General features: G+C 43.3%; 1 protein-coding gene and 1 non-coding gene across 2 annotated transcripts in view; both read right to left on the reverse strand.

Annotated features, from left to right (window-relative positions):
- Positions 1–40: 40 nt before the first annotated feature.
- asap2b (ArfGAP with SH3 domain, ankyrin repeat and PH domain 2b) overlaps positions 41–23,372 on the reverse strand; it is a 50,126-nt gene continuing 26,794 nt past the window's right edge. The window contains exons 7-28 of the mRNA XM_029754926.1: positions 22,846–22,931; positions 22,631–22,706; positions 21,823–21,909; positions 20,384–20,484; positions 19,902–19,971; positions 13,678–13,765; positions 13,446–13,494; positions 10,366–10,535; positions 9,447–9,580; positions 8,992–9,086; positions 8,472–8,661; positions 7,009–7,094; positions 6,615–6,730; positions 4,482–4,549; positions 4,101–4,214; positions 3,562–3,838; positions 3,117–3,212; positions 2,657–2,927; positions 2,328–2,389; positions 1,437–1,519; positions 1,158–1,277; positions 41–994 (exon numbers count right to left, since the gene is read on the reverse strand). Coding sequence (XP_029610786.1) covers positions 920–994; positions 1,158–1,277; positions 1,437–1,519; positions 2,328–2,389; positions 2,657–2,927; positions 3,117–3,212; positions 3,562–3,838; positions 4,101–4,214; positions 4,482–4,549; positions 6,615–6,730; positions 7,009–7,094; positions 8,472–8,661; positions 8,992–9,086; positions 9,447–9,580; positions 10,366–10,535; positions 13,446–13,494; positions 13,678–13,765; positions 19,902–19,971; positions 20,384–20,484; positions 21,823–21,909; positions 22,631–22,706; positions 22,846–22,931 — 2,514 coding nt within the window. The 3' untranslated portion in view covers positions 41–919. The remainder of the gene's footprint in view (positions 995–1,157; positions 1,278–1,436; positions 1,520–2,327; positions 2,390–2,656; positions 2,928–3,116; positions 3,213–3,561; positions 3,839–4,100; positions 4,215–4,481; positions 4,550–6,614; positions 6,731–7,008; positions 7,095–8,471; positions 8,662–8,991; positions 9,087–9,446; positions 9,581–10,365; positions 10,536–13,445; positions 13,495–13,677; positions 13,766–19,901; positions 19,972–20,383; positions 20,485–21,822; positions 21,910–22,630; positions 22,707–22,845; positions 22,932–23,372) is intronic.
- Positions 14,490–14,544, reverse strand: LOC115147806 (U7 small nuclear RNA). Its single transcript, XR_003866509.1, has one exon. It is a non-coding gene; the product is annotated as a U7 small nuclear RNA (small nuclear RNA).

The raw sequence follows: 23,372 nt of genomic DNA on the forward strand, positions 1-23,372 counted from the left end.
TCTGTCATAACAGAATGCAATGAAGACAAAACACACAATGAGCCATTTCACGTTTTAATGAATAACCATGGACATGTAAAGAACATGAGGGAAGAGGAAAATATAGGATGTACATTCCTTTCAATTATCTCAAATGTTACAGCTACGATATACATACAGAGTTACCCTGCAACCCTTTTGCCAGCATCATATATTCACAAATGCTCTCTTGATAAATTAGATTTCTTTCAATGTTAGATTCAAACATATCAGTTTCCCATCAGCAGACGCTGTCATAGGATGATCATGCTCGGTGATACACAGCAATGTAATGACTGATGTAATATATAGACTTTGACTGGTTGTAGTACAATATGTTTTTTATTATACCAAGTTACACTTTCAGTACGCGTCTGAATTGATAACACAATTGCAATATTGAATTTAAAAGACTCAAGTTTGACTGTACCCTCAAGGATGCACTGTACTGTGTGGACTTTAAATAAAATATAATCAAACAGAATCTTGCTCCAGTTATTTCCAGTTGTCCCAGCAAACCAAGTGGAAGGATACTTTCTCAAAACTTAGCATGTGGGTTGAACAGTTTCCCCCCATTTTTCCCCCAAATATTTTGACATCTTCCAGCATTGTAGATTAGAACATTCTGTTGGTAGGTCAGAGGTCACCTAGTCATCATCTTTGGCTGTTTGGATGCATGAGAATATCACCACCCACACACGCGATGTGCACATCCCACACCTCTTTCACTCATAGACATTGTTTTTCTCCCAAACGATACCCTATTTCTTCTATAGTGCACTACTTATAGGGCTCTGGTCAAAAGTAGTGCACTACATAGGGAATAGGGTGCAATTTTGGACAAAAACAGATAAACACAGCCTAGTAGTGAGCGACAGCTTCGGTCACACCATCAGATGCATCAATCAATGATTAAGTGCACAAATGTCGTAGGGAAGACTCCTCTCCTAGTCGAATCCCCCTCTATATGTCCTTTCTGCAACACACACAACAGGACACACAGTCAGTGGATCAGAGATATAAGGACGCAGTCAGTGGATGTGTGTGTGTGCAGTTTGTGTGTGCGTATGTGTGTGCATGCATGTGTGTGTGCATGCGTGCCTATGCGTGTGGGTGTGTGTTGGAGCTGTTCTACTTACCCACCACTCCTGGTCCTCCTCTCCATCCACTACAATCACCTCTCCCTCAGTGAACGTCAGCTCATCTGGGTTATCAGCTAAACAGTTGTAGAGGGCTTTCACCCTCCTGGGCCTCTGTTTCTAAGGGCCAAATAATAATAAGTTAGACAAGAAGATGTTAGTTAATGGTTTTGCAAGTGTTCAATAATCAGTGTAAATATGATATTACTGTATTGCTATAATAGCCTGTGTGTTAGGTATTGATTGCATGCCACTGATTGGCTGAGTTGAGGATCTCACAGGGAGGTTAACGCGGGGCTTGGGTGTTGGTGGAGGAGTTGGACCAAAGCTCTGAGGGGATCCAGTTACAGGTGCATTCTTTACTGCTCACACACAAGCAAAAAGACCCATTGGAATATTTAATCATCAATTCATGGACATGACACATAAAATAGCAAGTAGTCTGGTCCCAGATCTGTTTGTGATTTTACCAACTCCATTATTCTAACCAATTGGCATGACAAATCCATAAGGAATTGGCAAGAAAGAAGACTGGCACCCAGATGAATAAAACAAAGCTCTTTGAACCAGAGCAGGCTAGTCATTAGATATTGTATGCTGAGTGTACAAAACTTTAGGAACACCTTGCTAATATTGAGTTGCACCCCCTTTTACCCTCAGAATAGCCTCAATTCGTCGTGTCATGGCCACTACAAGGTGTCAAAAGCGTTCCACAGGGATGCTGGCCCAAGTTGACTCCAATGCTTCCCACAGTTGTGTCAAATTGTCTGGATGTCCTTTGGGTGGTGGACTACTCTTGATACACACGGGAAACTGTTGAGCGTGAAAAACCCAGCAGCGTTGCAGTTGTTGACACAAACTGGTGTACACCTGGCTCCTACTACCATACCCTGTTCAAAGGCACCTAAATATTTTGTCTTGCCCATTCACCTTCTGAATGGCACACATTCACAATCCACGTCTCAAGGCTTAAAAATCCTTCTTTAACCTGTCTCCTCCCCTTCATCTACACTGATTGAAGTGAATTTAACAGGTGACATCAATAAGGTTTCATAGCTTTCACCTTGAGTCACCTGGTCAGTCATGGAAAGAGCAGGTGTTCCTAATGTTTTGTACACTCAGCGTATACTAAAAATGTGTGAATGGTATTTGAGTGTATTGAGTATTTACCGGATCTATTAGTGGGTCCAGCAAGCCTGCCGGGTGGTCCTTTAGGCGTGGGTTTATCTGAACTGAAACCACACACACATTAATGGTCTTAGTTAACTGATAAAACCTATCATTATAAACCTAACACAAGACGTAATACAATTAAATGAGAACATATGAACCTGAATTGGTCAGCGGACGTATCAAGCGTCTCAGAGTAGGAGTGCTGATCTAGAGTCAGGTCCCCCCCTATCCACGTAATCATATTCATTGGGATCTAAAAGACTAAACTGATCCTAAATCAGCACTCTTACTCTGAGATGCTTGATACATACTGCCCAAGTTCTTACCTAGTGGGTGATTTAGTTGATTTGGACCGTGTGGCTCTGCTTCTGGGATGGTGGGCGGGCACAGGAGGGGGCTGTGCGGGTCGGAAGGAGGGTGCAGGGGGCACTGTTGGCGGGAATGGTGGTAGTGGGATGATGGTGGACACTGGAGGCCCAGGTAATACTGAAGGTAGTGGTGGTAGAGGAGCAGTCTTATGGCTTCTAGACTCCATCACACTGGTCCTTTTACTCACCAGGGGAGGCGGAGCAGCAGGTGGAACAGCTGGGGGAAACACTGGACGGAGACAAGGGAGTGATATCAATCAGTCAAATGTATTTAAAAAAAAAGTTTAACATCGGCAGTTGTAACAAAGTGCTTATACAGTACTTATATCTTGTTGTTGTGCCAGCAGCGCAGTATAATCACATGTGAGGGATAGGTCAGGAGCTAGTACTATCTAGTAATATAATGTAGTGCACTTACCATTCATGGAGCTGTTACGCTCCGGGATGTGAGGGTTCGGGGGGTCTGAGGAGGACCTCAGTCTACCCACCACCTCCAAATGAGCCTGCTTCCACCCTGGGCCGACAGGGTTACAGTCATAGGGTCAATCATTTATTTATACTACAGTTTGGCATCTGGTGTTTAGTTCATTATTCCAGCAACCATGTCAAGGACCTATAATATATGACCTAGTGCAGGGCTGTTTAATTCTGGTCTTGGATGGCCGAAACATTTCCAATTTATGTTTCTAACTTGGAGCTGATTGCACTCACCTGGTGACGTAGGTCTGAATCAGGCCCTGATTAGGAGAGTGAAAACCTGAAAAAGGGTTTTGGCCCAATAGGTCCGTAATTGAACAGCCCTGACCTAGAGCATGACTTATGACCTATGCTCTATGACCGATTCTCATTGCCAATGGACTGACCTTTGCTGGCGTTCCTGGGGGGCAGGGGTGGGATGTGTAACCCCGGTCCCCCTGACATGCCGCGGGGAGTGGGGCTGAGGTCCAGGATGGCGCCATAGGTCTCATTGTTCATCATCATGCTGGGGACATGGGCTCTCTGCTTGTCCCTGACCAGGCTGGCTGCGTCGCGGGCCAGGGAGGCCATGTTGCGACCTCCAGGCATGGGACCCATGGGACCATTTCCTGGGACAAAACAGCTGACCGGACGCTCCTGCTCTGGCCGTCTTTGGGGGATGGGCTGGGTATGGGTGATAAAGAGTGTAAGTATGCTAGTGTAATGTCTTCTAGCTAGCGATGAGCACAACTGAGGTTGAAGTACTATAGTACTGACTCAAGTACTGACTCATGCATTTTTGTTTTTTATCTGGGCCAAATAACTCAGCTAATACAGCAGTACAAGTTTGCCTGGTATACCATAAAATCATGGTTCGAAGAATTTGTGAATTCTATAAGAGTTCTATTTGAAGTTTGAGTTATGAGGTAGAGGCTATCCAAATCACCTTGTCCTCCATCTCGTCTTCGCTCTCGTCCAGGTCGTCGTCTTCGTTCTGGAGCCGCCACTCATATTCCACATGCACATGGACGTTAAACTTCCCCGTCATAGCCTGGGTTAGCTGGACACCACAAATACAGTCAACCTTTACTATTACCAATGTTGATGAAACAGAACCCTGGACCATCCTCTAAGACAGTTGTATCATCAAATTCAAAGTAGGTGCCGCACATCGGTGGTGGATGAGGTGACTTTCCCCTTACTTTGTAAAGCGCTTTGGGAACCTACGTGGAAAAGCACTCTACAAATCCAATCAATTATTATTAGTAAATTGTTACAGTGTTGAAATCCATGTGACCTTTAGATTCCATTCAAAGACTGCACTCACCAGCACTTCACACTGCGAATGTCTGAGGCGCTTGGCGATGTCCATTGGTGTTTCTCCTGCCTCATTGGCTGCACACAGACAGACAAACCAATTTATGTGTTTCATATATATATATATATATACACAGTTCCAAAAAGGTGTTAAACAAATCAAATATACTTTATATTTGAGATTCTTCAAAGTAGCCACCCTTTGCCTTGATGACAGCTTTCCGTACTCTTAGCATTCTCTCAACCAGCTTCATGAGGTAGTCAGCTGGAATGCATTTCAATTAACAGGTGTGCCTTGTTAAAAGTAAATTTGTCGAATTTCTTTCCGTCTTAATGCGTTTGAGCCAATCAGTTGTGTTGTGACAAGGTAGGGGTGGTATACAGAATATTTGGTCGTAGACCAAGTCCATATTATGGCAAGAACAGCTCAAATAAGCAAAGAGAAACGACAGTCCATCATTACTTTAAGACATGAAGCTCAGTCAATCCGGGAAAGTGTCAAGAATTTGAGATAAGGAAAGAGAAACGACAGTCCATCAGGTCAGTTAATACGGAACATTTCAAGAACTGAAAGTTTCTTCAAGTGCAGTCGCAAAAACCATCAAGTGCTATGATGAAACTGGCTCTCATGAGGACCACCACAGGAAAGGAAGCCTCAGAGTTACCTCTGTTGTAGAGGATAAGTTCATTAGAGTTACCAGCCTCAGAGATTGCATCCCAAATAAATGTTTCACAGAGTTCAAGTAGCATACACATCTCAACATCAACTGTTCAGAGACTGCGTGAATCAGGCCTTCATGGTCGAATTGCTGCAAAGAAACCACTTCTAAAGGACACCAATAAGAAGAGACTTGCTTGGGCCAATAAACACAAGCAATGGACATTAGACCGGTGGAAATCTGTCCTTTGGTCTGTTGAGTCCAAATTTGAGATTTTTGGTTCCAACCGCATTGTCTTTGTAGAGGCAGAGTAGGTGAATGGATGATCTCTGCATGTGTGGTTCCCACCGTGAAGCATGGAGGAGGAGGTGTGATGGTGTGGGGGTGCTTTGCTGGTGACACTGTCAGTGATTTATTTAGAATTCAAGGCACACTTAACCAGCATGGCTACCACAGCATTCTGCAGCGATACACAATCCAATTCGGTTTGCACGGGACTATCATTTGTTTTTCAACAGAACAATGACCCAACACACCTCCAGGCTGTGTAAGGTCTATTTGACCAAGAAGGAGAGTGATGGAGTGCTGCATCAGATGACCTGGCCTCCACAAACACCTGACCTCAACCCAATTGAGATGGTTTGGGATGAGTTGGACCGCAGAGTGAAGGAAAAGCAGCATATGTGGGAACTTCTGTTGGACTGTTGGAAAAGCAGTCCAGGTGAAGCTGGTTGAGAGAATGTCAAGAGTGTGCAAAGCTGTCATCAAGGCAAAGAGTAGTTAATTTGCAGAATCCAAAATATAAAATATATTTTGGTTAATACATGATTCCATATGTGTTATTTCATAGTTTTGATGTTTTCACTATTATTCTACAATGTAGAAAATAGCAAAAATAAAGAAATACCCTTGCATGAGTAGGTGTGTACAAACTTTTGACTGGTACGGCATATTTTTTTGTACTTTACCCCTTTTCTCCCAAATTTCGTGATATCAAATTGGTAGTTACAGTCTTGTCCCATCGCTGCAACTCCCCTACAGACTCGGGAGAGGCGAAGGTCAAGAGCCATGCGTCCTCCGAAACACGACCGTACCAAGCCGCTCTACTTCTTGACAGTGCTCGCTTAACCCGGAAGCCAGCCACACCAATGTGTCGGAGGAAACACCGTCCAGCTGGCAAGTGGGGTCAGCTTGCATGAGCCCGGTCTGCCACAAGGAGTCGCTAGAGCGTGATGGGACAAGAAAATCCCGGCCGGCCAAACCCTCCCCTAACCCGCACGAACCTGGGCAAATTGTGCGCCGCCTCATGGGTCTCCCGGTCACGGCCAGCTGTGACACAGCCTGGGATCGAACCCAGGTCTGTAGTGCCTTAAAGACCGCTGTGGTACTCGGGAGGCCCAATTTATGTGTTTCTATGGGACTTCAGTCTGGACTATATATGGAATAGCGTGTCATTTGGGACATGATACTAGCAGGGCACTTACCAATACTGACCGAGGCCCTGCCCCGCAGCAGCAGTTTCAGACACTCACTGTTGTCTGTCAGGCAGCAGTAGTGCAGTGCCGTGCTCCCTTTGGCTGTCTGCTTCTCCAGGTTGCCACTGACAGAGCAGACACACCACTGGGGTTAGGACATTCACCACAAGGGGGCAACACTTCCCTTCATTCACATCAACAACTAAATAAATATGTCTAATCTGAGAGAACAACTTCTGCTCTTATCTACATGTTTTTTTTTACAGTTAAAATACTTTAGATGACTTCCCCCTCTTCACATTTGAGATGTTTGCTTCTGCTTTTATGTTGTTTGCGCCTGCTTTTATGAGACATAAACCCAGCATCTTTTCCCCCAATCAGTCCTTAAGTAAGGCTTTAGTACCTGTTCTGGGTCAGGAAGTCCACAATATGGAGGGAGTTGCGGTCCACCATTCGCACTGCTAGATGTAGTGCCGTCTCACCCGGTTCCTGAGAGCATGGACAAATACACTACATGACCAAAAGTATGTGGACACCTGCTCGTCGAACATCTCATTCCAAAATCATGGGCATTAATATGAAGTTGATCCCCCCTTTGCTGCTATAATAGCCTCCACTCTTCTGGGAGAGCTTTCCACTATATGTTGGCCACAAGAGCTTTAGTTAGGTCGAGCACTGATGTTGGGCGATTAGGCCTGGCTCGCAGTCGGCGTTCCAATTCATCCCAAAGGTGTTCGATGGGGTTGAGGTCAGGGCTCTGTGCAGTCCAGTCAAGTTCTTCCACACTGATCTTGACAAACTATTTCTGTATGGACCTCGCTTTGTGCACGGGGGCATTGTCATGCTGAAACAGGAAAGGACCTTCCCCAAACTGTTGCCACAAAGTTGGAAGCACAGAATCGTCTAGAATGTCATTGTATGCTAGCGTTAAGATTTCCCTTCACTGGAACTAAGGGGCCTGGCCCGAACAATGAAAAACAGCCCCAGACCATTAATTCCTCTTCTACCAAACTTTACAGTTGGCACTATGCATTTGGGCAGGTAGCGTTCTCCTGGCATCCGCCATACCCAGATTTGTCCATCGGACTGCCAGATGGTGAAGCGTGATTCATCACTTCAGAGCGCGTTTCCACTACTCAAGAATCCAATGGTGGAAAGCTTTACACCACTCCAGCTGATGCTTGGCATTGCGCATGGTGATCTTAAGTTTGTGTGCTGCAGCTCGGCCATGGAAACCAATTTCATGAAGCTCCCTACGAATAGTTCTTGTGCTGACGTTGCGTCCAGAGGCAGTTTGTAACTCGGTAGTGAGTATTGCAACTGAGGACAGATTTTTACATGCTACGAGCCCCCCGAACACTTCGCGGCTGAGCCGTTGTTTTTCCTACATGTTTCCACTTCACAATAAGAGCACTTACAGTTTACCAGGGCAGCTATAACAGGGCAGAAATGTGACGAACTGACTTGTTGGAAAGGTGGAAAGCTATGATGGTGCCATGTTGAAAGTCACTGAGCTTTTCAGTAAGGCCATTCCAATGTCAATGTTTATGTATGGAGATTGCATGGCTGTGTGCTCGATTTTATACACCTGTCAGCCAGAAATCTTTCTGATTGAGAGGGGGTCAAATACTTATTTCCCTCATTAAAATGCAAATCAATTTATAACATTTTTGACAAGCATTTTCTGGATTTTTTTATTGTTATTCAAATAAACCTACCATTAAAATTATAGACTGATCATTTCTTTGTCCGTGGGCAAACGTACAAAATCAGCAGGGGATCAAATACTTTTTTCCCTCACTGTATGTCACCCGCCTACCTTCTGGCTGTCTAAATAAAAAAAGAAGACAATGTGATTAATCTTACATGCTCATTGGCCAGCGGTATGGTCTCCATCAGGTCCACTCCTTCAGCGTAAACCTGGATGAGGGAGAGGATGTTTCGGGTCTTCACTGCCTCACACAGGACGTGCAGCCTGGACTCCGCGTCCGCACACTTCCTCTGAACAAACTTCTTCTCTGTGTACTTGGCTGTGATGTAGTCCTTCCGCGTCTGCCTGAGGGAGACAAGAGCCCAGACAGTCAGATGGGCAACTACCAAGAGACAGGAAATCTGAGTTTAAGGCCAAGTCCCAAATGGAACCCTATCCCCTCGTACACTGATTTTGACCAGGGCCCCTGTCAAAAGTAGTGGACTATATAGGGAATAAGTTGCCATTTGGGATGTACCCTAAGACATTCAGGACTATACATAGTATAACAAAAAGTTAAATGTATTGAACTTAATATGAAATAAATAATGAATGTATTCAGTCAGTGTTGTTCCTGTTATGGTGTTGAAGGAAGGAGGGGAGTGGGTGTGGTTTGCCCGACTGTCTGTCTCTCACATGTCACTGGAGGGGTTGGGTTTGGTCACGCCCTGTGCAGACAGGTCCGCTTCCATGATCTCATTGAAACCTGCATTGCCCACATTTTTTGCCAGCTGGGGAAGACCAGGTAGAGCACACATCAATATGGTATCTATTCAGACCCTATAAATCTAGCCTGGTTCCAGATCTGTTTGTGCTGTATAGCCAATTGCCATAGGAGTTGGTAAGACAACACAAACAGATCTGGGACCAGGCTACTACAAATCATACTAAAATAGTACAACAGCTTATACAATCAGAGTTGGGTTCAAATACTATTTGAAATAATCAAAACTGCTTGGCTGAGCTTCCCTGGCATCTACCCATCTGGCACTCCAGGCAGGCTAAAGCAAACGCAATAAAACATTGATTTAATTTTTTTTGTTTTGAACCTGTTTGTATACAATGCAACCATTAATGCCTGTGATATTTACCAAGAGCTCTGCGGTTCCCAGGACGTCCAGTGTGAGAGACTGTATTCTAGAATAGTGGACGCCCATCTCCCTGTGGATTCCAGAACACTCGATGCAGATGAGCACTCCCAGGTTAGTGGAGAGCCAGGTGGGCTCTGAAGACAGAGATATATATAATCAGTGTAAGACTAGTGTGCTATGGCCTGGGGTGGTCTGGCGGGTTGCTGCCACTGCCTTCGGATCTTAACCCATAACCTTCTGGAACACCATTTCTCCTCTTTACTTTCCTGTCTCTGAAAAAATGTACTTGAAAATCCTTAAAAAACTATATTAAAAAAAGACTAGTGTGCTTCCACTATAAGTTCTCACCTGAAATAGTTGTACCGTTAAATAAAGTTCCACTCCTAAGAGTGTATATTGATGCACTATTTTCATTGTCCTATCAGTGTAAATTCAACACATGGGTAGCCTAGTGGTTAGAGCGTTGGGCTAGTGACTGAAAAGTTGCAAGTTCAAATCCCCGAGCTGACAAGGTACAAATCTGTCGTTCTGAACAAGGCAGTTAACCCACTGTTCCTAGGCCGTCATTGAAAATAAGAATTTGTTCTTAACTGACTTGCCTAGTTAAATAAAGGTAAAATAAAATATAGGCACAGTAGGACTTCAATAACATCTAACCAAAACAGCCAACCCTCTTTCTTCTGTATTTGAGGAACTAGTCTGACTGGCCTAACAAAGACTCCTAAGAATGTGTGTGAGCGCAAAAGAACACGTCAAACAAAGCAAGGTTGTACGTTCAGCATTGTAAATGACGAAAACCATGTCAGCCTCTCACATATTCACATACTGTATGTTCATTCTGATATAATACCCCTCTGGGAGGAAGACCACAATATTTTCTTGCTGCCTTTTCCCAGAATTCTCTCTGTGTGTCACTCACTGGGCGCTCCACAGTCACAGCAGACGTCGTTGCCGCTCATCCTCTTGACCTCGCTGACGATGGCCTTGGTCAACGCCTGCACTATGTTGTTCTCCCCACCCTCGTCCTGGTCTCCTTTGAAGGCATTGTTCAGCGCCTCCTCCTTACTGTTCTGCAGGACTGAGATCCATCTGAAAACACAGGCAGGTCCAACCGAGACAACCAGTAAGCTTGGAGGGCAAAGTGTGCGTCCCAAATGGCACCCTATTCCTTATCTCAGCTCACTGGTCACCATAGCAGCACCCACTCGTAGCACGCGCTCCAGCAGGTATATCTCACTGGTCACCCCCAAAGCCAATTCCTCCTTTGGTCGTCTTTCCTTCCAGTTCTCTGCTGCCAATGACTGGAACGAACTGCAAAAATCTCTGAAGCTGGAGACTCATATCTCCCTCACTAGCTTTAAGCACCAGCTGTCAAAGCAGCTCACAGATCACTGCACCTGTACATAGCCCATCTGTAAACAGCCCATCTATCTACCTACCTCATCCCCATACTGTATTTATTTATCTTGCTCCTTTGCACCCCAGTATCTCTACTTGCACATTCATCTTCTGCACATCTACCATTCCAGTGTTTAATTGCTATATTGTAATTACTTCACCACCATGGCCTATTTATTGCCTTAACTCCCTTATCTTACCTCATTTGCACTCACTGTATATATACTTTTTGTTTTCTTTTGTTCTACTGTATTATTGACTGTATGTTTTGTTTATTCCATGTGTAAAACTCTGTGTTGTTGTATGTGTCGAATTGCTTTGCTTTATCTTGGCCAGGTCGCAGTTGCAAATGAGAACTTGTTCTCAACTAGCCTACCTGGTTAAATAAAGGTGAAATATATATATATTTTTTTAAATGTAGTGCACTACTTTTGACCAGAGCCGAGTACACTATATAGGGAATAGGGTGCCATTTGGAATACCTACAACGTGTACCCCTGTATCATGTATACACATAGTGAAGAGCAGGGTTCCCCAACTGTTTCCTGAGAAAAAAATTAATACAAAGAAACAAATGTCTTTTTTTATTGTTGAACATAAAATACTGTAAAAACACCAGCAAATCAGCTCTGAGTTATTTTAATTTAGGAAATAATAGAGAGATACACTAAATACACAAAAGTATGTGGACATCCCTTCAAATTAGTGGATTCGGCTATTTCAGCTGGCAGCTGGCATGCAATCTCCATAGACAAACATTGGCAGTAGAATGGCCTTACTGAAGAGCTCAGTGACTTTCAACGTTGGCACCGTCGTAGGATGCCACCTTTCCAACAAGTCAGTTCGTCAAATTTCTGCCCTGCTAGAGCTGCCCCGGAGTGGTAGGCCACACAAGCTCACAGAACGGGACCGCGGAGTGCTGAAGCACGTAGCGAGTTCCAAACTGCCTCTGGAAGCAACGACAGCCGAATCTGGGTTTGGCGGATGTCAGGAGAACGCTACCTGCCCCAATGCATAGTGCCAACTGTAAAGTTTGGTGGAGGAGGAATAATGGTCTTGGGCTGTTTTTCATGGTTTGGGCTAGGCCCCTTAGTTCCAGTGAAGGGAAATCTTAACACTACAGCATACAATGAAATTCTAGACGATTCTGTGCTTCAGTTTGGGGAAGGCCCTTTCCTGTTTCAGCATGTCAATGCCCCCGTGCACAAATCAAGGTTCATACATTAGTGGTTTGTCGGGATCGGTGTGGAAGAACTTTACTGGCCTGCCCAGAGCCCTGACCTCAACCCCATCGAACACCTTTGGGATGAATTGGAATGCCGACTGCGAGCCAGGCCTAATCGCCAAACATCAGTGCCCGACCTCACTAATGCTCTTGTGGCAGAATGGAAGCAAGTCCCCACAGCAATGTTCCAACATCTAGTGGAAAGCCTTCCCAGAAGAGTGGAGGCTATTATAGCAGCAAAGGGGGGGACCAACTCCATATTAATGCCCATGATTTTGGAATGAGATGTTCAACGAGCACATGTCCACATACTTTTGGTCATGTAGTGTATATGTGATCGTATACACATTTTAAATGATGATGATTTAGTGAAAAATTATACCTGTTTTGGCTTGCGGTAAATTTGTAGCCTACAAATGATTTGTAATTATGTTCCGACCTCCATCCACTCAAGAAAGAAATCGGCCCGCGGCTGAATCTAGTTGATGATCCCTGATATAGGGTGACCAATCAAAAACACATATTTTAAACAATGTTACATGTGTAGATACTCTTCTGAGAAAACCAATGGTCCAAACCTCACGTCTCTATCATAATCCGTTCAAAAGTTGGAGTTTTTAGCTTTGTAAGAAGGCCAAAATTAGGGTGACTAAATCAATGGGGACCAGAGAAGATACTAGCATTGCGTCAGCTAGGCTGTATGCTGTTTGAGAATTAGCAGGCACTCTGACAGGCTCACTGATGAACTCATCTCATCATAAAACAATATAGAGGTAAGATAGAAATCGAGTTTGAGACATGACATGTAGTATTTTCATATGTTAGTATACACTTTTCAAATGAATGCTATTCTTTTTTTAAAAAAAGATCTCTCACAGAAACATGCGTATCTCTGTGAAATGGCAACAGAGCACTGAGCATACCACCATTTTTTTTTTTCAAAGCCTTTTACATTTAATTCAGCTCGTGTAATGCTACTTTTGCGACACACGGAAACAACTTTGCAGACAACCACCACAACATGTAAAATCCTCAAAAGTTGCAGTGAAAAAGCAGCACAGCTATGTCAACAGAGCTCGGAGCTTATTACCCGGATGTATTAGGTATGAAATCCGAATTTTGGGACATAATGTTAATCCTATGTTCGAGAAAGACCCCACTGAACGATTCAGAACATGAAGAATCATATTTGTCTTGGTAAAATGTATTTTATAAAATAAGGAAGTGAAATTTCATCACCAAAGTGTGTTTTCATCCACTCTGGGCAGAGTGGACACCCTGCATAATGATGTATACACAATGTTTGCACACAAACTTGCACAGTGCAAATGGCACAGACAGTTTACATGGGTTCAGTGAACCCCTATGGTACTTACATCTGACACTCAGTCTCTTCCTCAGCTTGAAAGTGATAGGTTCTGTCATCTGTTTGGGTAAACAAAGAATGAGATCAGTTTGAGTAAGAGGTAGTTGCAGTAAGAGAAGCTAGGCTACCGGAAGGCGTCTATAGTACTAGATGGAAGATGAAATGGCTGTCATTGAAAAACTGTAGTCCAGGGTTGCAGAGGTTTGAGATGGAGATGAGCCTCAAAATGCTGCGTAACTTACGGGAGAAGAGATCAAAGCTTTTCTTCTCATCTGGGTTGAGCTTCACTTGACAGGTTAGCAGGTTGAGTTTAGCTGGTGGTCTGTTCGCCTATGAAAGAGGAGCAGAGACGGATGAGAGAAGAGAGTGGACCAGAGAATAAGATAAACATTTGAATGCTAAAATGGATCATACAGTATGCATGGAACTTTCCCATAAACTAAGTCAGTTGTGTGATGTCAAACAAAATAAAATAACTTCAGAAAAATAACATTATCAAATGCAGCAGTAACCCATAAATGTATCATTGTTGAATTAAATGGTATGCTGCTTACAGCCACATCCCTATAAAGGCCCAATGAACAGCATTGTTTTTAGGTGTCACAAAATTATTGTCCAGTTCTTTAATGTGAGTACAGTAACAATGTGAAATGCACTGAAACAGAACAAATGTGACCCTTCCCAAATGAAAAAAATTCTATATAGACTATGTATACTATTGTATAAATACTATAGCATTTACGGTTGTGTTTTTGCGGACTTTACTGTAGTATTTACTGTACTATACTGTAGTACTTACAGCTAACCATAGTATAAATACTGTAGTAAAAGAAAACTGTAAAATATACTATGGTAATTAATGTAGTGTTTTTGCAGATTGTAGTATGCTGTAGTATTTACTGTAGTGTTTTTGCGGATTGTAGTATACTGTAGTTTTTACTGTAGTGTTTTTCCAAACTGTACTATACGGTAGTATTTACTGTAGTGTTTTTGCAGACATTACTATACTGTAGTATTTACTACAGTGTTTTTGTTTTATCTTTGACATAGAAGTGGAGGCTTTCTCCTTCAGGAAACCTACTGGAGAAATACTAAAAGAGCAAATTTTCCATAACCTGTAGGTAGGTAAGACTGGGGTCTGAATGGATAGTTCAGAGCTCCTGCTCTTTCTATAACCTGTAGGGAACGCAATATATGGTCTATCGTACAGTTCTGTGAAAAAGTATTGGGGATGCTTTGCTGCCCCAGAATCCCTACAACTTGCCTTAATAGAAGGAGCCATGAATTCTGCTCTGTATCAGAGAATTTTACAGGAGAATGTCAGGCCATCCGTCTGTGAGCTGAGGCACAGCTGGGTCATCCAGCAAGACAATGATAAAAAAAAAACTACTATCAAGTCTACATGAAAATGGCTAAAAAGCAACACATTTAAAGTTTTGGACTTAATCCCAATTGAGATGCTGTGGGCAGGACTTGAAACAAGCAGTTAATGCTTGAAAACCCACAAATGTCGCAGATTTACAGCAGTAAACCCAAATTTCCTTTGGATGGTGGACCATTCTTGATACACACAGGAAACTGTTGAGCATGAAAAACCCAGCAGGTTTGAAGTTCTTCACACACTCAGACTGGTGCGCCTGGCACCCACCCTGTTCAAAGGCACTTAAATATTTTGTCTTGCCCATTCACCCTCTGAATGGCACACATACAATCCATGTCTCAATTGTCTAAAGGCTTAAAAATCCTTCTTTAACCTGTGTCCTCCCCTTAACAAGTGACATCAATAAGGGATCATAGCTTTCACCTGGATTCACCTGGTCAGTCTAGTAAACTGTAGTGTTTTCTCCCTTCATCCCTGAACAAATTCACCATGGAAGCCATGCTCAGGGGAAATTTCAGCATTCAAACAATAGCTCTTGTACAGTGTCTGACAAGAGGCTGCTGTGATGGTGGAGGTTTCAGGACCTGACAGACGTTTTGTCTGTTATTAAAATGACATCTGTCATGACATTTTGTGATCATGACATTTTGTGATCATGACATTTTGTGATCATGACATTCTGTGAGCTGTGGATTGTCAAGCAAATAACTGCCGTTCTCACGGTAATTGACCCGTTAATTAACATAAACACATTTAGCATCTTCTGGCTTACAAGCCACTGATGCAGACCTTTGGAACATCTACATTTTATAAAGTCTAATAAATCCATGTAATATAGCCTACACCTTCACAATAAATCCATGATTTATTTTAGATAGGTCTAAAGAAACATGATGTGAAGAAAATGTATTCTATTTCAGATGAACAGAACAGCGTGCTCTGAGGTGTCCTTATGTTAGGCCCTGATCTGGCTATGTCATATGGCTGTGGGCTACCCTAGTTCATTTAGAGGACAAGATTTGCTTAGAATTCCATGGCATTATTTTACATTATGTTATAGTATGAAGAATACATTTGAACAGAGCTGAATAAAATAGAAAGGATATCTTCTCCAAACGATTTGAGGGAGTGTGCACATTCTGTGTTGTGCGGTTAACAAAGACATAGGTACTCCTATATGCTTAATTTAGAGTTATTTACATAACTTTAGTTGTGATACTTACGTTGGGCTATATATTTAGATTTTTATACATTCTAAGGCTGCATGATGTGACTCTAATGATGATTCGAAAAAAGTCTCATGAAAGGCATAAGCTCTGCTTTGTTTTTTGTCTCTCATTCACAATTTGACAAGCACTTGATAATGCCTCGAATTTCCTGGCATACCCCCTAATTTACTTATCCCCATAGTACAAAAGTTGACATATTCTATTCTGTGCGAGAAGAAAATATCCCAAATATTTTCTGGGACAGTTGTGGGATGCGATAGATCCCAAATGAATACAACTTTTTTAAGCAATGAGGCTGACGCAACAGATCAGAATGTTTACCTTAAAATGTTGATCAACTATTAGGCTATTTCTTCAAATTATAAGCGCAGCAATCCACACACGGCAGTAAGAGCAAATGTTCCATTAGCGGGAAAACACCATTTTCAAAAGTGACCACAAATGAGATTGTGCATGTAATGCTTTTATTATAAAAAGTGCATTTTTTTATGGTGAAAATGATCTTCCCCGTATTTATCGAAGTTAGGGTCTTCACCGGTTGTAAAGGGATTAATGTGCTTAATTTTAAGAAGTTATTTGGCTACTTTAGTTGTGATACAAACCTTATCAAAACTTAGAGGCCTATGGGCCGGGGTACATGAGGTGTGCGAGTAGCAAAAAAAGGCATGTGCTGTGTCTTGCCTTACTGCACACGCTGGGCAACATTCACTAGTGATAATACATCATTTATAAGTAATAGGCTAATATTGTCACCCATCAGACTATTCTTGATTTAATCTTGTCTTTACATATACAAAAATGTAGTATATGTAAAGACAAGCTTAAATCAAGAATAGTTTGATGGGTGACATTATTAGCCTAGTAACTAAATAATGTATGTGTCAAATTTGTTTTGATTTTTAATGGACCATTATCATGCACCTGTCTCGGAACAGAGGCAGGGGAAAAAATACATGTCATCTATACATGACTGCCTTTCTTGATGTCTATAGTATTCTCTCGGGTATGCAATCTGGTTTCCGCTCAGGTTATGGATGTGTCACTGCAACCTTAAAGGTCCTCAATGATGTCACCATTGCCCTTGATTCTAAGCAATATTGTGCTGCTATTTTTATTTTATTACGGTAGACCATTCCATTCTTGTGGGCTGGATAAGGAGTATTGGTTTCTCTGTGGGGTCTTTGGCCTGGTTTGCTAACTACCTCTCTCAAAGAGAGCAGTGTATAAAGTCAGAAAATCTGCTGTCTTAGCCACTGGGAGTACCCCAAGGCTCAATCCTAGGCCCCATGCTCTTCTCAATTTACATCAACAACATAGCTCAGGCAGTAGGAAGCTCTCTCATCCATTTATATGCAGATGATACAGTCTTATACTCAGCTGGCCCCTCCCCGGATTTTGTGTTAAATGCTCTACAACAAAGCTTTCTTAGTGTCCAACAAGCCTTCTCTACCCTTAACCTTGTTCTGAACACCTCCAAAACAAAGGTCATGTGGTTTGGTAAGAAGAATGCCCCTCTTCCCACAGGTGTTATTACTACCTCTGAGGGTTTAGAGCTTGAGGTAGTCACCTCATACAAGTAATTGGGAGTATGGCTAGACGGAGCACTGTCCTTCTCTCAGCACATATCAAAGCTGCAGGCTAAAGTTAAATCTAGACTTGGTTTCCTCTATCATAATCGCTCCTCTTTCACCCAGCTGCCAAACTAACCCTGATTCAGATGACCATCCTACCCATGCTAGATTACGGAGACATCATTTATAGATCGTCAGTTAAGGGTGCTCTCGGGCGGCTAGATGTTCTTTACCATTCGGACCATCAGATTTGCCACCAATGCTCCTTATAGGACACATCACTGCACTCTATACTCCTCTGTAAACTGGTCATCGCTGTATACCCGTCGCAAGACCCACTGGTTGATGCTTATTTATAAAACCCTCATTGGCTTCACTCCCCCCTATCTGAGATATCAACTGCAGCACTTATCCTCCACATACAACACCCATTCTACCAGTCACATTCTGTTAAAGGTCCCCAAAGCACACACATCCCTGAGTTGCTCCTGTTTTCAGTTCGCTGCAGCTAGCGACTGGAACGAGCTGCAACAAACACTCAAACTGGACAGTTTTATCTCAATCTCTTCATTCAAAGACTCAATCATGGACACTCTTACTGAAAGTTGTGGCTGCTTTGTGTGATGTATTGTTGTCTCTACCTTCTTGCCCTTTGTGCTGTTGTCTGTGCCCAATAATGTTTGTACCATGTTGTTGTTATGTTGTGTTGCTACCATGCTTGCTATGTTGTTGTCTTAGGTCTATCTTTATGTAGTGTTGTGTTGTCTCTCTTGTTGTAATGTGTGTTTATTTATTTTTTAATCCCAGGCCCCCGTCCCCGCAGGAGGCCTTTTGCCTTTTGGTAGGCCATCATTGTAAATAAGAATTTGTTCTTAACTGACTTGCCTAGTTAAATAAAATATAAATCTATGCACTTAAAATAGCGAATGGAGGACGCTTTTCTCGTGGCTCATTTTCACGGCATCCAGGTAGGCTATACTCCTGTTGTAAAGAGAAGCAATGTGCTTAATATTAGGAAAGATGAGAAATAAATATAGTAGGCCTAGCCTATAGAAAGATGATGGGATCCTTTAATAGAGGCCTTTAATAGAGGTTTTCTCAAGCAATTGCATAGCCTATAGAAATGTTGCTCAACATGAGCTGTCATGAAGAGTTTGATTACATTTTCGATTAAATTTGCATTGACAGAGTGCTTAGTACCAGGCAGTTAGGAAGTTTGGTAGGCTACTAATGACCATCAGCAGCATCAGAGCTTGGAGAACCTTAATTACCGTGACTAAACGATTTAGTGGAATTTGACTGCCATCGTGACTCGTGACCGCCGGTGTGGCGGTAATACGGTCACCGTTACAGCCCTAATCACAACTGAGACAATGCTATGCCGTTAAGATTAATGACGTTTTGACATTAGGGTAATGTTGTCAAGAGGAATGTCATGCACGAAATAACTTTTAGCCGTTTGTGATTAGATTCCTAGAAGTGGTCAACAGGAATCCAGTCAAAAAAGAAAGAGAAAATCCTGTGCATAGCAGGAATCCAGTCAAGCGTTAATACAGAAATCATCCCGCCTTCAGACCAAAAAAAGAGTTCAATCTTCGATTGAAATTCTAGGCCTCCCGAGTGGCGCAGTGGTCTAAGGCACTGCATTGCAGTGCTAGACGTGTCACTACAGATCCGGGTTTGATCCCGGGCTGTGTTGCAGCCAGGACCGCGACCGGGAGACCCATGAGGCGGCGCACAATTGGCCCAGCGTCGTCCGGGTTAGGGGAGGGTCTGGCCGGCTGGGATGTCCATGTCCCATTGTGCTCTAGCGACTCCTTGTGGCGCATGCACGCTGACGTTGGTCGCCAGCTGGACGGTGTTTCCTCCGACACATTGGTGCGGCTGGCTTCCGGGTTAAGCGGGCAGTGTGTCAAGAAGCAGTGCGGCTTGGCGGGGTTGTGTTTCGGAGGACACATGGCTCTCAACCTTCGCCTCTCCCGAGTCCATATGGAAGTTGCAGTGATGGGACAAGACTGTAACTACCAATTGGGGAGAAAAGGGGGTAAAAAAAGTACATGCTCTTTCTTTTCATCTTCTTCTTGCTCTGTCTTAACATGTGGTCTGGCTCTTCATCAACAACAAAAAATGTAATTGTGCTTCGTCGTCCACATTGTCGTCCACAGACCTTATTGAATTACACCGGCTGACATGCAGTATGTACAAGCAGCATGCATAACGGCATGGTATGAAGGAAAGTGAGTGACCAATAGGAGAAGACAGGAACAGGAAAGGAAGTCTCTTACCGTTCCATGGGAGATGGTCAGGAACCCGTTCTTCACAGAACACTTCCTCTTCTGCCACACTTTCCTCAGGCTGAAGAAGAGAAGGGAGAGATAATATTCATTATGACACTACAACACTTCTCTATCCCTCTCTATACATGTTCTCCTAGAGCAAGGTTTCCTAAACTTGGTCCTGGGGCCTCCCTGGGTGCACGTTTTGTTTTTTGCCCTGGCACTACACAGCTGATTCAAATAACCTAGATGACCAATCCACATCTTCAACCACACCATTTCCCGAGCAGCAAATGTTATCATGTATGCCTAGAGGACATCATATCACCCTATCGCTGATCACCCTATCGCTGCGAGTAAAACGCAAGTGCAAGGTGTCCACAGTGGGTTCCCCACCACTGCGAGTCAAACTACTATTTCCCTGCCTTTGCCGGGTTAAATAAACAGCTGTTCTTGCATCTGACCAGAGGCCATATTGGTCATCCACTCACCCCTCGCTCCTCTTATAGAGAATTCCACAGTATTCCGTGCCATAGGCCTTATTCCCCTGGAGCTGATGAAGGCTGTATCCAGTCTGTTTGGCCTGGGAGTCCTAATACACAGGAACACACACAGGAACACACACAGGAACACACACAGGAACACACACACACACACACAAAATATATGTCTCAACTCTCAATGCTCAGACATTCATTCAAATCATGTTCCTTCAGCCTCCTCTTCTGAAGGCCTACACTACTCTACAATGCCAAAAATGAAGGTGCTTTGAAGCACATTCCTTGTTGACGGCCATATATGAAGCAAGGCCACTGAACACCTTTTGGTTCAGTAAGAGAGCTAGCATTGCTTCAGTAAGCCTCAGCCTTACTTCGCTGTATTCAAACAGAGTTTGTGACTCTGGAGTTTGTAAGCCATAGAGATTTGCATGGAGGGCTTGAGCAGAGTAAACACAGTGCATTCTGAAGAGATTACAAAATGTCAGACTAGTGTGCTGCCAAGCCTGACATTTAACTGTCTGGAAGCTGTTTCTATTCCCTTCAAATCCTCTCTGTGGTTAAGAATATTGATTATGGCCGTGTCCCTCCCAAATGTCACCATACTCCCTACATAGTGCAGAGCCCTATGGACCCTGGTCAACAGTAGTGCACTATACAGGTAAAAGGGTGCAATTTGTAACTCAGACAATGCCATAAGCAAAATCGAGGTTCAAGGAGAGAAAAAAAAGGCTTGATTGGGGAAAGAGCAAAAGTTCACCAAGAAAGCACACATTCCCTCTCCTAGCCACTGGTGGTAACCATCATCTGTCTATTGCATTGTAACTGTAAGTCACGAGCCAAGTGACACGACACATAAGACCAGTCATCTATAATCCTGTAGTAGACTACAGGTTTGTTAAGGTAGAACTAGTGTCTTTTCCTATTTTGCTATGACAAGACAGGTAAGACAAAATACATTACAGCATATGTACTAGAACTGGTCTGGAGAAATGATTGATATAAGAAATTGGATTAGGTCCCTTTCTCTCTGCTTCCAAGGTTATGTAACTGGTGGGCTCCCGAGTGGCGCAGCGGTCTAAGGCACTGCATCTCAGTGCCAGAGGCGTCACTACAGACCCTGGTTCAATTCCAGGCTGTATCACAACCGGACGTGGTTGGGAATCCCATAGGGCGGCGGACAATTGGCCCAGTGTTGCCCAGCTTAAGGTTTGGCCGGTGTTGGCTGTCATTGTAAATAAGAATTTGTTCATAACTGACTTGCCTAGTTAAACAAAAAAAAATAAAAAACACTGGTCTCCTACTAATACCAAGAGGAAATTCCCTCTTGGACCAAAGGTGACACTGGTTTTAAGTCGCAGGCAGGACTACCTCATCACGAGAGTGTGATTCTAAATCACCGCCACTTCTTACTCCAGTGATTGAGAGCTCACCTCTTTCTGTTCAGACAGTAGGGAGGACTTGAGAACATCTCTGAGCTGACTCAGCTGTTTCCTCTCTCCATCTTGGGTCTGTTTGATCTGAGAAACAGGACGTGGGAGAGTCGAGAGACACATTATTGACAGACAGGCAGTGAAACCAGGGCAACTACCAAAGAGAATATCATAAAATATGGAGGAGTCTCAAATCAAATCAAATTTATTTATATAGCCCTTCGTATATCAGCTGAAATCTCAAAGTGCTGTACAGAAACCCAGCCTAAAACCCCAAACAGCAAGCAATGCATGTGAAAGAAGCACGGTGGCTAGGAAAAACTCCCTAGGAAAAACTCCCTAGAAAGGCCAAAAACCTAGGAAGAAACCTAGAGAGGAACCAGGCTATGAGGGGTGGCCAGTCCTCTGACACCCTCTTCTCTATATAGTTTACTACTTTCGACAAAAGTTCTATGGGCCTTGGTCAAAAGAAGTGCACTAAATAGGGAATAGTGTGCCATTTGTGAAGCAGCCTCAAAGATAGAGAGAAAACCCCTCAGACCAACTCAGACCCACTTCAGCACAATCAACCCAAACACTCAGCCAAGCGCTGACAGAACAGTACAAAGAAATGAAAATAAAACATTCCATCTCTTTTTTATAAAGCAGTGTTGGAACTGCCTCCTGGCCTGTGGAGACTCAAACTGACACTATATAAACTTTGAACAAGCATTGGACAAACATTGTTTGGAAAATGCTTATCAAGCATTTGGTGAGAAATGCATTAAACCAGGAAAGGATAAAGATAGAGGTCGACAGAGTGGCTCACTGTAATCAAGTCTGTCGTCAGTTTCTCTATGGAAGGTTTGAGGCTATTCACTGCGATTAGCCCATCCTGGAAGAAGCTGTGAGGAGAGAGGAAACAAACACAGAACAGGAATTTTCAGAGTCAAGAAGGGTCAAGCATTTGCCCTCCTACAAAAGACGAAGCCAACAATTAAACACTGATCATGTGAAATCCCAAAATAAATGAAAATGACATACTTGCACTGGGCGTGGAAATATTTGATGAGGTTCTGGAGGAAGTCGACCCTCTTTTTCGTTTCGATTTCATTCACTTTTAGAAGATACTGGAGACAGAATAACACACAGTTAGTAATGGCCACAGAGAGGTAGGATGAGGTGGTGCACTGGCCTGATCCCAGATCGGTTTGTGCTCTATATGTAACTGAGTTAGATCGTACAGTAACCTCACTCCCCAGGTGTTGAAATGTCTCCACTCGCGCCACTGAATTGGTCACTTTTCACTGGCACAACTGGCTAAGATGTTGTGGTTGTCCCACCTAGCTATCTTAAGATGCATGCACTAACTGTAAGCTGCTCTGGATAAGAGCACCTGCTAAATGACTGAAAAAGGTTCATGTAAATATAGGATCACTTGTCGAGCCCAGTAAGGGGACAGGGACACTGAAGGAAGCTCTACTGTTAAGCAAGCACAGTCACGTCCATCACATTATAGCCAATACCCATGATCATAATAGCCCATCCAATCTACCTACCTCATCCCCATA

This window comes from Salmo trutta, chromosome 1, assembly GCF_901001165.1.
Source record: "Salmo trutta chromosome 1, fSalTru1.1, whole genome shotgun sequence".
NCBI lineage: Eukaryota > Metazoa > Chordata > Actinopteri > Salmoniformes > Salmonidae > Salmo > Salmo trutta.